A 14,737-nucleotide genomic window follows, 5' to 3' on the forward strand; every position below is an offset into this window, starting at 1 on the left:
ATCGCATAATCCTTTTTAGCCAAAGAACTCCCCAATGTGCTATATATGTATATGTGCTCTTAGTCCCTTTTGCCATTTTGTCTGTTCGCTTCAACGGGGGGCCACACAACATAGCAAAACTTTTGTTATCATTCAGTCTTTTATTTAAATAGAAATCTAAATTTGAGCAATATAACATCATAATACATTATACATATATAATGTATATACATAAGCATATACATATACATATATATACATACATATATATATATATATATATATGTATATCTTGTGTTATTTGTTGTTTCATTTGTTTTGTTTTTGTTTTTTTTTTCTTTCTTTCTAAATGCTCAAATTGTGTTTGTGTGTGTGTGTGATGTTCAGGTACCATTGTTGTTAATGTTGTTGTTGTTGTTCCTATTGTTGTTGTTGTCTCCAGTAGACGGCAAAAAGGTAAGTGACTTTGAGCGGAGGCGGCTACTTGGCGAGTTCTTTGGCCATATACATACATACATACATATTTTTTTCTGCTGCGTTTTGTGCAAACATACATACATACATAAATCGAATATATATACATAGACATATATGTATATACATATATTGTACATAGTTGTATAACTTAATAATGCCTGTGCTAAAAAAATACTAAAAAATTGTTTTTTGTTTTGTTTTTGGCTTGTGCCTGTTTTTTGTTTTTGATGTTGTTCAACGTATGCCGACACACACACAGCAAATACACACACACGCACATACACACAACAAATGCACAATCGAATGGCAGCAATTCTTTCTACTCTCATCTTTCTACATACATATATTTCTAATTATGTCTATGCTTCTTTCTACCATTGGATTTACTCTTTCCCGAGATAATTCTCTTTTGTTTCTAAAGTAAAAAAAAAAAAAGAAAATTATAAATTTCCACATACATATATGATTGCAAAATTTTGGCATACAAGTTTCTATTGAAGCATAACACTAAGCCAATCATTCAAAAATACAAAATCTATATTTATTTATCGATATACCTCGAAAGATTTGAAACAAAATTTTACTAAAAAGTGTTTTACAAATTAGATGTCGAACAAAAAGAGGTTTTCTTCGAAATGTTTGCACTTTTTTCCTATAATACTTTCTGATTGGACTTGACATGGAAGCAGATTTTTGGGAGAATAGATTAAGGTATCAAATTTTAAACTAAATTCAGTATTCTACACATATTTAAATAGTTCCGTGATCTATTGGAAGTAATTGCAATTTAGCATAACTGTAAAGATAAACGTAAACTTTTCTTTCTATTAAGATTTACACTAGGATTTGATAATGTGTGTGTGTGTGTGTTTCTGTGCGTATGTGTGGGAGGTTTACATTTGAATAGGCGTGTATGTGCTATAATTTTGCTGGTATTGTTGTTGTTTTTGTTGTTAATATCACTTAAAACTTTACAAAAGGCGGCGCTTTACATTTGCTTTTGTTGTTTGTTTGTTTGTTGGTTGTTATCACAATTTGGCGCCAAGCTTCTACATATTTGTCTTCATCATTATCATTTTCTTTTACTACATTCTTCCTAGTTCTCTTCATCATCATTTCTTCTTTTCTCATTATACACAATATTACAAAAAAGTTTAACAATTTGTGCCAATTGATTTTTGAGCAAACAATTTGACATTGGTCGTAGTTTTTTTTTTTTTTTTTTTTGGTTTTAAAAACATTTTTGTTTTCAACATGTTTTTTGTTTTGTTTTGTTTAACTTAGCTAACTAGACAATTTGCTTAACAATTTGTTTCATTCATATTGTTGTCATTTGTGTGATTTGTATTTTTTGTTTTGTTTCTTTTGGTTGCTGTTGTTGCCATTGTTGTTGCTTGTTGTCATTGTTGTTAATGTTGTTGTTGTCACACACATTTGAATCACAGTTGTTGTTGCTTATAAAATGATGTTTTTCTCTAGCAGGTCAACACATTTTTTGCGCACATTTTCTCTTTGCTTTATAATATCTGATTTTTGTTTCGTTTTTCTTTTTTTACATTCTTTAGTAAGATTTTAAATGTGAAGTGCTCAAGTCTTTCATTCTATTCCTATTCTGGTTCCTGTTCACAATTTTTATTTTCCTTTTTTTTTTTTTTGCTCCCCCTTAATAGACCAAAATTACAACAAAACAAATGGAAAATAGAAAACAAAAACTGTATAAGGTCAACAAAATGGGTAAAAAAGAGTCTTTCTCAAGTAGCAGATGTTAACAAATAAAAAATAATATTAATAAGTAAATTCTACACAATTAATGTTTGCCAATTAGCTAAGATTTTTGTTTTCATTTTCTGTTTGCTTTGCTTGCGTTTTGCATAAAATCGATAAATCGTTTTAAACTAAATACAAAATAGATGAATTTGGATTAATTTTTCTTCTTTTTTTTTTTTTTTTTGTTTCTTAAAGTCTTTGCTTAAATTTTGTAAGAGTTTCTCATTATCAGTTTTTCGTGTGTTTTCTTATCTATTTTTTTGTTTGTTTTGTTTTGTTTTTCTTGTTTAGCTACGTAAGTAATTAATTTTCTATAATTATGCGTCATGATAATTGCTGTGTTTTGTTTTTTAGTTTGGTTCTCTGTTGTTTTTTTTTTTTTTGTTTGTTTTTTCTTTCTATTTTTTTAGTGGCTCCTTAAGTCCTTGCGTAGCAATTCGTAGACAAATTGATCGCAAACCTCATAGTCGACAGGACCATAGTCAAGCGATGGCGGCAGTTTGTCCGTGCTAATGGGTGCCCACTGTTGATCCAGTAATGTGCAGATTTCCTATTAGAAAAATAAGAATTTAAATGTTTAGAGAGTTACAAGGCGACAAAAAAGATTCAACAGGTGCTTATCTATTTAAGAGGAACTGAATTTTGACTTGAATAATTTAAAAAAAGAAAATAGTTAGTGAAATGAAATCTCAGAGAGCCCTTTGGAAGCGTTTAATACTCACCTCATTGAAGGCATTTAAGGCGGCCGCACTAGACCAATCGATCATGGATACCTCCAGACGTTTCAATTGTCTACCTCGAAGTCTGGCAATACCCACCAGATTGTGCGGATCCATTACATAGCCGTGCACCACTATTTCCTCAAGCTGTTTGCAACGCCAGGCCATCATAACGAATGGATCCTGTCGCATAAAACTGTGCCGTGTAAAATCCATGCGATTATTGGAATGCTTGTAGGCCGAATCAATATAATATATGCTACGCAGTGTATCACTATTATGCACTGACATCCAGTCCAAGGCCTCAGCATTCATGTACTCACAGAAGAGCAACCGGACATCCGTTACGGGCATATTGCGTCGCAATATACGCATCTGGAGCAATTCAATTGCCTCATAAGCATAGACCAAAGTAAGCACCAGACGGATACTATTGAAATGGGCTGAAAAATTTGCCCAAGCTGTCTCCGAGACAACAGCCTGCTGCTCCTCATTGCTATCCAGACCATGGACAACAATTAGAAATTTACTCAAGGGCAGCACTTGAATGGTGTGCAACAAATCATCACTTAGTGTATCATAATCCAGAGATAGCACATGCAAGGCAGCACATTTCTGCATTAAAGTTGTATCCAGCGTTAAGATGGGATAATGACTAGGATCATATTTAATGCTCGCCAAAGTTAGTTGTCTTAACTCCTGAGGCTTGCCCATGGCTTTGAGAAAATCTTGACCATAATATGTCAGAGCCTCAATGGCACCCAAATCCAGTATCTGGCATGATTGACGCTTGCGCCCTACAAATAACTTTAAAGGCTCAACAAAGCATCTAAGAACAGATAGAGAGAGAAAGAGATTTATTTATAGATTCAAATGCAGTGCAAATTCATATACATATGGATGTACATGGGTTTCAAGGGCAACTTACTGTTCTATGGCCACCAAATGTTCACTATGCATACTCCCAGCGGCCACAAGGCCAACATTGTGGGTTTGGAAACGCAAGGCCTGGATGTTATCACAGCGTGCCACTCTATATATATGAACATAATTTGTAATAAACAGACGAAATTGACCGTGAATGGAATTACTTACTTGTACAGTAGCCGTCGCATTTTTTGTATGTGAAAAGCATTATGAAAATCGAAGACTATGACCAGCTCTTTGGCCAAATTGGCCATACTACGATGGAAGAACGCCAATTGATCATCGTGTGCCACATCAAGTTGAAAGCGAAAGTTCTTAAAGTAACTGAAAGATGAAAAAGTATAAAAAATAAATAAATAACATATGTACATAATTGCATTTCTCTAGCTCTATCTCTTTTTTGTACACTCTCTTTCGCTCTGTCTCTTTTTGTGTGTATTCAAGGTGAAAAGTGCCAACAAAGCAAACATATTGCTTCACTTCGCTTCGATTTGTTGTTTTCCTTTGTCTTGTCTTATGTCTTGTTTTTATTGCAGTTTTATAAAAATGATTTCTTGCTCCCTGCCAAAAAAGGCAAACAAAAGAAAGCTGGCTCGACATTCATGTACCCTAGACGTTCCTTCTTTAAGACATGAACCTGGTATCAGCAAATTTGAATTATGAAATCTATGGGGAAACACTTTTTAAATTTATTAAATTATAAGAAACATTTTTAGAAAGAGTTTTTGACATATCATTAATATTTACTTCCTTTTTTTAGAATAAAATGATTATAAATTACGATACTTTCGATTTACCAGTTGAACATAAACAAAAAATAGAATTTTAAAAAATTATTCAAATAATACTGCTTAAAATCACTAATAAAATATAAATTTTTAAATTGTTTTGATGTAATTTCGATGAATTATGTTTTGGCCTAACAAAAATATTTGTAAACGTTTAGCTAAAAAGTGTTTAATACCCTTCAAGTGAGAGTATAGAAAGCAAAACAAACGCCCCCGCCCCTTCGGAAACTCTCGAACAGCTGTGCGTCACCCAACAACAGCAGCAGGAGGTCCCCTCTCGCTCTCTCGCCGTCTTTCGACACAACCAGCAATCTTCCGCAACTCTCTCTCTCTCTCTCTCTCTCTCTTCACCTCCTCCTTCACCCACTTCTTCCGTGTGTTGTCAATGCCAACAATGTTTTTGGTTTTTCTTTTTCTTCTTTTCTTTAATTTTGTTTCTTTTTGTTTTACTGTTTTTTCGAGACGCAAAAGCAAAACACACGCACACATACACACAGAGAAACAAACAAATAAATACATAGACGTAAAGACGCTGCTATTGCTGGCAGGTAGAATTTTAAATATTACTTACCGTTTTTGAAATAGACATTGCCGCCAGAAAAAGCAGACACTTGACGCTGATCTTCGGGAAACTGGATCCAGATAATCAAAAATTTGAGTTAATGCCACCGCTGGTAGGGAATACCATTGTGGTTGGCTTAAATTCATAACTCTTAACTTCGACTGGTTAACGTATTTGTATTATTCGCGGGAGTTGCCGTTGCCTAATACATGCACAAACACACACACACAGAATGGATTACAACTTCACCAGCACCGAAAAATTGCTTAACTTGGGAGGGGAAAAAAACTGAAAATTATATTGAATTTATTTTACTTCGATTTTAACAGCAAAAAATTCGTCGTCATTTAGATGTCCGTCAAGATAGCGTTGTAATGCACCTTTGTGCCACTTACGACAAGGTAGCAGTGTAATTTGTTTGCTTTTTGGAACGCTGAAATGGAAACAAGGCACGATTGGAGAATTGGGAAATGCTTTGCAGAGTGTAAAATTATGATCAGTGGGGTGTAATTCACAGGATTAACGGTATTTGGTCTATTATACATTTAGTTTTTAATATTAGTTTTCCTAATTTGATGTTTCAGATTTCTTTAATATCACAAAGGAGAAAACCAAAATTAATTGTCGATGTTTTTAAAAATCTGTTGGTTATAGTGAAATTTATGTTAAAACAAACTATTGATCAATTAAACTAGAACTATTTTTTCATGGTATTAATTAAATTCAATTAAATGTTAAGTTCACAAATGTATATAAATGAATGAATGAAAATAACATATAATACTTTACACAAGGTCTTAACAAATTTTTAGTAGAAAGCAACCACCGGAGAAATTGTCTAAATGCTAGAAACAAAACAGAGGCATTTTATAATTAAAAATTTCCTCCTTAATATAACATGTTGTTTGCAAGCTCCATATTAAGAATATTAAAGAAACTATATTCGAAGATGAAATATGTGGGAAAGTTGATTCTTACGCCTTATCGGAGCCAGAATGAGTGTTGGGAATATATACTGTATTGCTTATAAATGCCCTTGTGTTTTTAGACATCCAAAATCTTTAGAAATCCGTGAAACTCATTATTATGTGAATTATTAAATGTTAAAAAGTTATCGATTGTGTTGTGTTAATATGTGTTGTATCTTCTATAAACTGCACGATTTTATGTGGGGTTATCAAAAAGAAGAAACGACAAACGTCTAAATTGGCATACATTTACGAATCATATATGGTTTGTGTTTTGGTAAATATTTTTGTCCCAATTCCACTGTTTCAAATGTAAAACCAATTGTTGACCATGAACTGTTGCGCTTAACAGTACACTGTTAAATCAGCAGCAGCACCCACACTTACCTACCCACACACAAACATACATACACAAACACACACATACATACATAGGAAGCACAGACACACGCGCGCAGAAAACAACAACAAACAACCCACAAACTGGTGACTTTTGTTTAATATATTTTTTTTATTGCGTGTTTTACAATTTACGCCTTTTACAGCCCACCCACCAAGTGCAAAAAAAACAACAAAAAAGTACCAAAAGCTCTCTCTATGAACATTTCCTGCACTGGAATCAGATGTAAGTTTCGTCTAACCCTTTGGAACAGATTTGCTTTGTCTTTGTCTTTCGAAATTTTGCTTTTTGCGACTTGAAAGAAGTGACAACAATAACAAAGGTTTCTCTACATGTTTTTTTTTTTTCATTTTCTAATATTTTGGTTTTCTCTTTTTAGAACATATATAAACGATGTCTTGGTTTAGTCCCTGGGACGGGTTAAAGACAAAGACATGCCGATATTTGCTCCAGCGATATTTGGGTCAATTCTTTGAAAATAATCTAAATTTGGAGCAACTGAAAGTGGATCTGTATAATGGGAAAGCTGTCGTTAAGGATATATCCCTTAAAGTGAATGCCTTTAATGATCTCTTTGAGGATCAAGGCTGGGCCTTTGAAGTGGTATCTGGGCATATTGGTTGCCTCAGTGTTGTAGTGCCATGGAATGCTCTAATGACAAACGACAGTTCATTGGAGATATCAAATCTAACGATAACATTAAGGCCCGTAACCCGTTTACAAAGTGGTACCACAATGCTGGAATCGATGTGGTCATCGGTAAGCAGTTCGATGCAAATGGCCGAAGAGTGCATGAAGCAGGTGGATGATGATGTACCATTTCATAATCATAATAATGCCCTACTCGGCCTTGAGAAATTCGCAGAGACAATTGATAATGTCCTCAATCGTATAAGAGCCAAACTAACCAATACAACACTAAATATTGAGTACGTGCTGCCAAATTCGGCCAGAAAATTGATAATCTCCTTCAAGGCTAATCATTTGGATTATAAAAATAAAACTGGATACGAACAGCCATCCAGCAGCAGCAGTACCAGTGATAATCCTAGAAATAGGCATAGAAATCATAGCAATAGCGATGACGACAATGGAGATGGAGGGCATCGCGACGACAGTCACGACGACGATGATGATGATGATGGGAGAAATGTCGAGCCAGATGACAATAATTTCAATGCATTACCCATGATTGCCAAGCACAATCTAGTTATAAATGGCCTCAGCATACACACATCCGAGACAATTGACTACGATTACGATTGCTGTCCGACCCGATATGGGCAATTGTGTAAAATTGTTGAATTCAATGGTTCGCAGAACATACAGATTAGCATAAAGCAGACAGAGAATATTATTGGACCGAAAATCAATCTAGAGATAATACTAGATGATATATTTTTTATGCTAACGCCGCGACAAATACATCTATTCATTGAATTCTCTAAGGGATTTACCAAAGAGCGTCCCAAAGATCAGTTAATGAAGAAATGTCGCAGCATAAAGTCGCAACCGCAGACGCATCTGGCGGCGAATGAATATCCAAATAGTAAAATGACCGGAATATTGGGACAAAATGTTGAATGGTCATCGGAGGCTCATCTAGATGACTATTCCACATATTCAACCTACAACAAAACATCAGCCATTAGTACGGCAACAAGTCAAAATACCTATGCTACGAGAGGGGGACGTAAAATGTGCGAATCGATTGCCTCCTCGTCCAATAGTATGCTAACATCATGCACAAATGCTCAAACTGAAATCGGCTATGCAGAGACATCGGGTGAAATATTGAAGTTTAAAATTCAAATATCCCAAATCTATGGACTGGCTTTACATAATGATATTCTAATAGCAACTACAGCGAATATTGATGACTATAGGATCATATTTGATCCATCTAGTTATGACCGATATGTGGATATAGCCGATAATTATTTTTTAAGCACATCATCATCATCAGCCACTGGACAAATTGTCACAGATCCCACAAAACGTTTGCCGCTGGAGAACCAAAATTATTTATTTGTCAAGGCATCGCCGATCATTATAAATGGCAATCAGCAAAGATATTGCCAGGAATTGACATCGAAAACAACATTATCGGCCACAATGGTCGATCTGTGTGAGGTACTAGACAATCAAATGGATCATCTTATACTTTTCGATAGACGAAAGAATTGTCCCGATGGCTATCACATACGTCCCGAAATCGTACTAACCCAGAGCTCATCGTTTTTGTACAAACAGAATTCTAATCGTTGCACAAATAAATTGGAATGCATTTTCGATGAATGCACCACCGATCTAGATATATCGATATATGATCGTCTAAGCGCACTATTCGGCAGATCACCATTTGTACAAGGTTCGAATACAAACGAAATTCTTCTAGATGAGGCTAATCAAACGGAATTCTATATTAAATGTGAACTATTAAAGCTTCAACTAAGGTTCCCCATAGTCGATGGTCGATCGGAGCAAGATCCACAGAAAATTCCATGGTGGAAGAAGAATGTTCGAAAAGATTTTCTAGCTCTCGAGCTACGAAGTGTTTTAGTTAATTTAACAACAAATATAAGCATCAATGCGGATGAAATCGATGCCTTTTACTGCGAGACAGATGATATGCGAAATGCTGTGCATTTGGCCAAGTGTAAGCAGCGTGCAATGAATGCGAATAGAAAAATACGCATAGATATATTTCAATTGGAATCCAATAACAATGATATGATGATAAATAATAAGAGAAAACCAAAACGCAAATCACCATTTAGTTCAAAATGTCCATTTGGCTATACATCGAATGTTGAGGGTCTGGATGGTCATACAGAGAAGACGGATTCGTTTCTGCCCGGCGAAACGGAGGAGATCAATGATTTCTGTGACAGTTGCACACAATCGTCCAAGTTAAAAATAGAAGCGTATATACCACAAACAAAAATTGTCTTGCAATCGAAAAAGATCTATGAAATAATCTATAATCGTTTGAATGGTGATCTATTCATGTGGGAGCCGCGATCACCCTATTACGAGGAGACCCCTGAAGAGGAACAACAAGGACATGGTATGCGGGGGAATGCAGAAAATTTATGTTCAAGTGCCATAGATGATTATGAGGAGAGAAATATACTATTAAGTACAAGTACATTGGAGAGTAGCATCTACTTTTCAATGGCAGAACCCACATTGCCACAATCATCATCATCATGTTCATCATCAGGTAGAGCAGGAGTAGGAGCAGGTGCGACAGATCCTACTTCAAAAAAGATCAAACCCCGAGACGATGCCTTCTCATTTGAGGCCATCATTGAGGAAGGCTGCCTAATTTTATTTGCCCCAGTACGTGACTCGGATAATGTTGTGGGTAAATTTCAAATCAATTTGAAAGAACTTAAACTATTCACAGTCACTGGTTTGAATAATGACAAAAATTTGGGATATTTTTGCATACAATTGAAGCAAATGGAGGCACTGCATTGCGGTAACACTTCCATACAGGATGTTCATTTGGCGTGGAGTGATCAAATTGATCCCAATCTAATGCCAACAATTTATAATTACCCACAAGTTCATCATAGTTCGTCGAATAAGCGTCAAGAGGTTCTATCAATTGTGGCAGAGATTAAAAAGCAACCCGAGAAACGTATCAAACGAATGAAAATGTCGTTTGGAATAAATGGTGCCATCTTGAGGCATAATCCCGCCTATTCGGAACACATCTGGCTTAATCAATTGATCGATTTTATGGATGTCACTGATTATCCGATTGAGGCCTATGAACCATATGCCTTGGTGTCGGAAATTCAACTTCATGTCTGGAATGCTGCCATCGATTATCGTCCAAAATTCTTTACTTATCGAGCTTTCATTGATATTGGCTATTGTACGCTTAGCACAAATATCATATCATCGATGACTGGTTGCACTTTGAGGATCATTGCAGAGGATTGTGTACTTAATATGGGATTAATTGGAGCTGCTGGATCTGGGGAGGATTGCTGTGATATTTTGATACCAGTTTTAAATTTGGGATTACTTAATATTTCGTTTCGCTTGAACGATGACAACAATAGGATACATCCTGCTGTCGATTTGCGATCCTCCATACATGATATGCATTTACGAACGTGTTTTGACTCAGCCGCTGCTTTGGCTCAACTTATTGCATATGTGGCCAATGATAAAGATCTCATCGCTACCGATGAGAATACAACCCTTGATGATTCGGACGAGCACTCGTCCAATGATCCCAAATTGAATGAGAAGGACAATTGTGACCAAACGCAGATACATGTCAATAAACTGATGGCCGAAGCTGTTAAAGATGTGGAAACTATACCGGGAAAACATACCCAAAAGCAATCCAAGCGTGGAGAGGAGGGAATTGAAATATTTTACTTCCCCGATGAGCCAAATGAGAAGCCAGTGGAATATCATAAGAGGTCATCATCATCCACAGCATCATCGGTGACATCCCAGTCCCCATTATCGCCCTCAAAGTACAAAACGTCGGACAATCGAGAGGCAGAAATTTGCAATATATTGGATTTTGAGTCAAATGTTATGCTACAATCCTATTACAATCAAACAAAATCGCAAATATCCTTGCCCCAAGTCCAGGAGGATTTGGGAGCCTTAACATCGGCCAATTCATCGTTGGAGGAGAAAGATTTTGATATCATACACGATGATGAGATTTTACCCATGGATAAATTTGGTGTCAAGCAAATCTATGTCTCCGAGGATCCTCTACAAATTGTCGATAATCATTTCTGTTTGCCCCATGAGAAAGTGGACTTACTACGTCCACCAGCTAATTTTCCCATTCCTGAGCATAGTTATACGCTATGCGAAATGACTTTCACATGGCATATGTTTGGTGGCAAAGATTTTCCCGATAGAACCGCAAATGAACAATCCAAAATGAAAAAGAATCCAGGTGGTGGTGCTGCTACTTCTCCTGCTTCTGGTATGTCGGAAACCTATAAATATGGTGTTTCCCAGCCACAAAATGAGTTCGATAAAAAGTCAAAGAAATCGACATTAAAAGAACCAAAAGGATCAAAGCGAAACATGGATGTGTTGGTCGAAATACAGCTTTCAAAAATTCGCTTCTCCTACGAGATATATCCAACAAATTCCATTTACTCATCGCGACAGGTTTTGCTTATTTCGGAAATCGAGATACGCGATCGTTTACGTTCATCGGAAATTAATAAATTTCTCTATCATCCGAATATCAATAACATATCACATAAACCCGATGAGAATATGGTTATTGTCAAGGCATTGAGTATACGACCGAATCCGCAGAAAAATGCAGCTGAAGAATGCTCTTTGAGAGTATCAATATTACCCATTAAGCTGAATATCGATCAGGATACATTGCTCTTCCTGGAAGATTTCTTTTCGGCTGTCTTTAAGAACTCAACTGCAACCAGTTCGTCAGGTGGTAGCCCCAAAATGGATAGCAATTCATCAGCGGAACGTGATATGCCTGTAATGTCGGTTAATAAATTACCCGAAGAGTTGGAGGATTCAGAAGTTAAGGAGTTGGTGGAGAGAAATTTAGATGTTCTCATCGATGAGAGTAAAGAGGATAAGGATGCCATGGAATATGGCGAGGATGCCGCATCGAATGATGTCAGTCCCGTTTACTTCCGTGAGGTAATTTTCAGTCCGGCTCTGCCTATTTGCTTTGACTATCACGGCCGGAGAATTGAATTGTCTCGTGGTCCCATCACAGGCCTTATAATGGGTCTTGCCCAATTGCAAGGATCGGGCATTTGTCTGCGTGAGATTGTCAATCGTCGTGGTATTCTGGGCTGGAATAAACTCTTCGAATATCTATGCAGGGAATGGCTCAAGGATATTAAACGCAATCAATTGCCAAACATCTTAAGCGGCATTGGTCCAACGAATGCTGTTCTTCAACTATTCCAGGGTGTTTACGATCTCTTCCGGTTGCCCATTGAGCAGTATAACAAGGATGGTCGCATAATACGGGGATTCCAGTTGGGTGCCCAAAGCTTTACGGCACGTACCGCCTTAGCGGCTCTCGAGATAACATCGAGAATAATTCATCTATTGCAATTTACGGCAGAGACCACATTCGATATGCTATCGGCTGGACCGTCATTGAAGAAACGCAACACCAAGCATGGTAAGAAGCGTCAGGGACGACCCAAGGATTTGCGCGAGGGTGTTGCGAATGCCTATGCCATTGTCAAGGAGGGCATCAACGATTCGGCCAACACACTAATTGAGGCTGCCATCACTGAACACGATCAAAAGGGCTATAGCGGAGCTGTTGGGGCTGTTGTGCGGCAAATACCACAGCTGGTTGTATGCCCAGCCGTTTTGGCCACACAAGCAACGACTAATATATTGGGAGGAGCCAAAAGTTCTCTTGTACCGGAGGCGAAACTAGAGGCGCGGGACAAATGGAAACATGAGTTACACTAAATGTTATTTTTAGCTTAATGTTTTTAATTTTAAATTTTTTCATTTTTCGGGGTCTATATATATATATAGAAATATATACTTATACAAATATTTTTTTATTTTATCAAAAATACTTGTAAATAAAAACAAAAATTGATGGAACATGAAAAAAAGAACAACTCAAATTCTTTGAATGCAATGCAAAATATTTTGGAATTACAATTTTGATTTAGATTTTATTAAGTTTCATAATTTGGTTTCGTTTGTCAAAATTTGGTAATCATCATTATATACTATATACAAAGAAGGATATATGTGTGGAAAGTGTGTGTGGGGGGAGGGACATTGATCACAAATATAGTAGTAGTAGATATACACAGAGACATCATACAAAAGAATAGAAATGCCGTAGAGTTGGTGGCGGTCACAATGTTTCACAAGATTTTAGCGTTTTTTAAACGCACATCCTTAAGAGGCAGCCGTTTGTTTAGATTATCGACTTAAAAGTTCTCCTTCCTGCCCTTGCTTTAACTGCTCTCTAACTCGTTTGCCACTGCAAAGATAAAGAAACATTAATTAGAAATTTCACTGAATCACAACCTCAAGGTGAACAAACAGAAAGAATGATATCAAAAACAACTAGCTTAGTTTATCCATCTTGAGTAGAAAATAAAACTTTGTCGTCTCATATTCTTTGATGAAAGTAGCTTTCTCTTTTTATATAGCTTTCTCCCTTCATTTTATAGACTCTTCATTTTGGCTGTGCTTTTCTTGAATCTTATAGAAATTATCAACCAATTACCTATATATGTATGCATATATACCTATCTGAAGACTCTCTCACTTTATTCGAAGTTTATTCTATGAGAGTTTCTTTGTTGCTTCTGATTATTATATGGAACGCATATCTAAATAAATATAATACAAGTGGATCAACCAATTTGTATGTAAACTTCCGATGCCTAATTTAACTAATGCAAGCAACTAATTCCTTTTGGGTTGAGGTAAATTACTTATTACAATTTTAACCTGAATACTAGATTAGTTGACAGAACATTATAGTCGAAAAGTGACTCTAGTTTTGAACATACTCCAAGAGAAGGAGAAACAGATCTGTCTATATCTGTTGATCCTGGGAAAACTAACGATTAGAAAACTGAATTAGTAATTATACCCTTAAAGCAGGACCGTCCTGCCTTTGGCGTGCCGCCTCCGCTTCTCTACGCTCCAGTTCGGCAGCCCGCTGCTGTTGCTGGCGCACTCTGTCCGGATTCTTAACGCCACGGGATTCATTCTCCTGGCGACGTTTTTCGGCTGCCTCCAATTGTTGTTGACGACGCTCCTCCTGAAAGAGGTAAACAAAAGGAAAAATAATTATTCGACAAAGACTAATGTTGTTTTGTTATTCTCACGGGTGAGGGCATTAGATTTGCATTTTCGGCACTATCGCCGCAACAGGAGAAACACATGCCCATGATGTGGATGTGGGTGTGTGTGATTTTGGGCTAGAAGTTACTTCAGTATAAACGGAATGAACGGATAGGGCTTCCGTCTGCGCAGCTATCTTTCCTTTTCTATATTTTGTGGACTTGTTTTGCTGTTGACACTTTGCACAGCTGTTAGGTTACGTGAAGTTATCGTAACGTATCATCACAATCGATAAGTTATCGTAGTTTTAACATTGTGCTGTTAAATGCTCA

At 36.5% G+C, this 14,737-nt stretch overlaps 3 protein-coding genes across 3 annotated transcripts; 1 reads left to right on the forward strand and 2 right to left on the reverse strand.

The window, feature by feature from the left end:
• Positions 1–2,394: 2,394 nt before the first annotated feature.
• On the reverse strand, positions 2,395–5,584 carry LOC6646491 (F-box only protein 33). The gene is made up of 5 exons (XM_002069093.4): positions 5,229–5,584; positions 4,038–4,193; positions 3,871–3,975; positions 2,946–3,771; positions 2,395–2,773 (listed from the first exon to the last, which is right to left on the reverse strand). The coding sequence occupies exons 1-5, from the start codon at positions 5,363–5,365 to the stop codon at positions 2,630–2,632; spliced, it is 1,368 nt and encodes a 455-aa protein (XP_002069129.1). The 5' UTR covers positions 5,366–5,584; the 3' UTR covers positions 2,395–2,629.
• A 1,026-nt stretch (positions 5,585–6,610) lies between these two features.
• LOC6646511 (autophagy-related protein 2 homolog B) lies at positions 6,611–13,107 on the forward strand. Its single transcript, XM_002069094.4, has 3 exons — positions 6,611–6,673; positions 6,733–6,812; positions 6,967–13,107. Exon 3 carries the CDS (start codon positions 6,981–6,983, stop codon positions 13,056–13,058), a length of 6,078 nt encoding a protein of 2,025 aa, XP_002069130.1. The 5' UTR covers positions 6,611–6,673; positions 6,733–6,812; positions 6,967–6,980; the 3' UTR covers positions 13,059–13,107.
• A 146-nt stretch (positions 13,108–13,253) lies between these two features.
• Positions 13,254–14,666, reverse strand: LOC6646512 (small VCP/p97-interacting protein). The gene is made up of 3 exons (XM_002069095.4): positions 14,450–14,666; positions 14,212–14,382; positions 13,254–13,590 (listed from the first exon to the last, which is right to left on the reverse strand). The coding sequence occupies exons 1-3, from the start codon at positions 14,510–14,512 to the stop codon at positions 13,576–13,578; spliced, it is 249 nt and encodes an 82-aa protein (XP_002069131.1). The 5' UTR covers positions 14,513–14,666; the 3' UTR covers positions 13,254–13,575.
• Between the last annotated feature and the right edge of the window lie 71 nt (positions 14,667–14,737).

The sequence above is a fragment of the Drosophila willistoni genome (assembly GCF_018902025.1).
Source record: "Drosophila willistoni isolate 14030-0811.24 chromosome XR unlocalized genomic scaffold, UCI_dwil_1.1 Seg143, whole genome shotgun sequence".
Lineage (NCBI taxonomy): Eukaryota > Metazoa > Arthropoda > Insecta > Diptera > Drosophilidae > Drosophila > Drosophila willistoni.

Coding starts and splice junctions, on each gene's coding strand:
- LOC6646491 (XM_002069093.4), bottom strand. CDS start 5,365: ATGAATTTAAGCCAACCACAATGGTATTCCCTACCAGCGGTGGCATTA. Junction 4,194..5,228: donor CAATGTCTATTTCAAAAACG/GTAAGTAATATT, acceptor TTCATCTTTCAG/TTACTTTAAGAACTTTCGCT. Junction 3,976..4,037: donor ATGCGACGGCTACTGTACAA/GTAAGTAATTCC, acceptor TCATATATATAG/AGTGGCACGCTGTGATAACA.
- LOC6646511 (XM_002069094.4), top strand. CDS start 6,981: ATGTCTTGGTTTAGTCCCTGGGACGGGTTAAAGACAAAGACATGCCGA.
- LOC6646512 (XM_002069095.4), bottom strand. CDS start 14,512: ATGGGCATGTGTTTCTCCTGTTGCGGCGATAGTGCCGAAAATGCAAAT. Junction 14,383..14,449: donor CAAATCTAATGCCCTCACCC/GTGAGAATAACA, acceptor TACCTCTTTCAG/GAGGAGCGTCGTCAACAACA.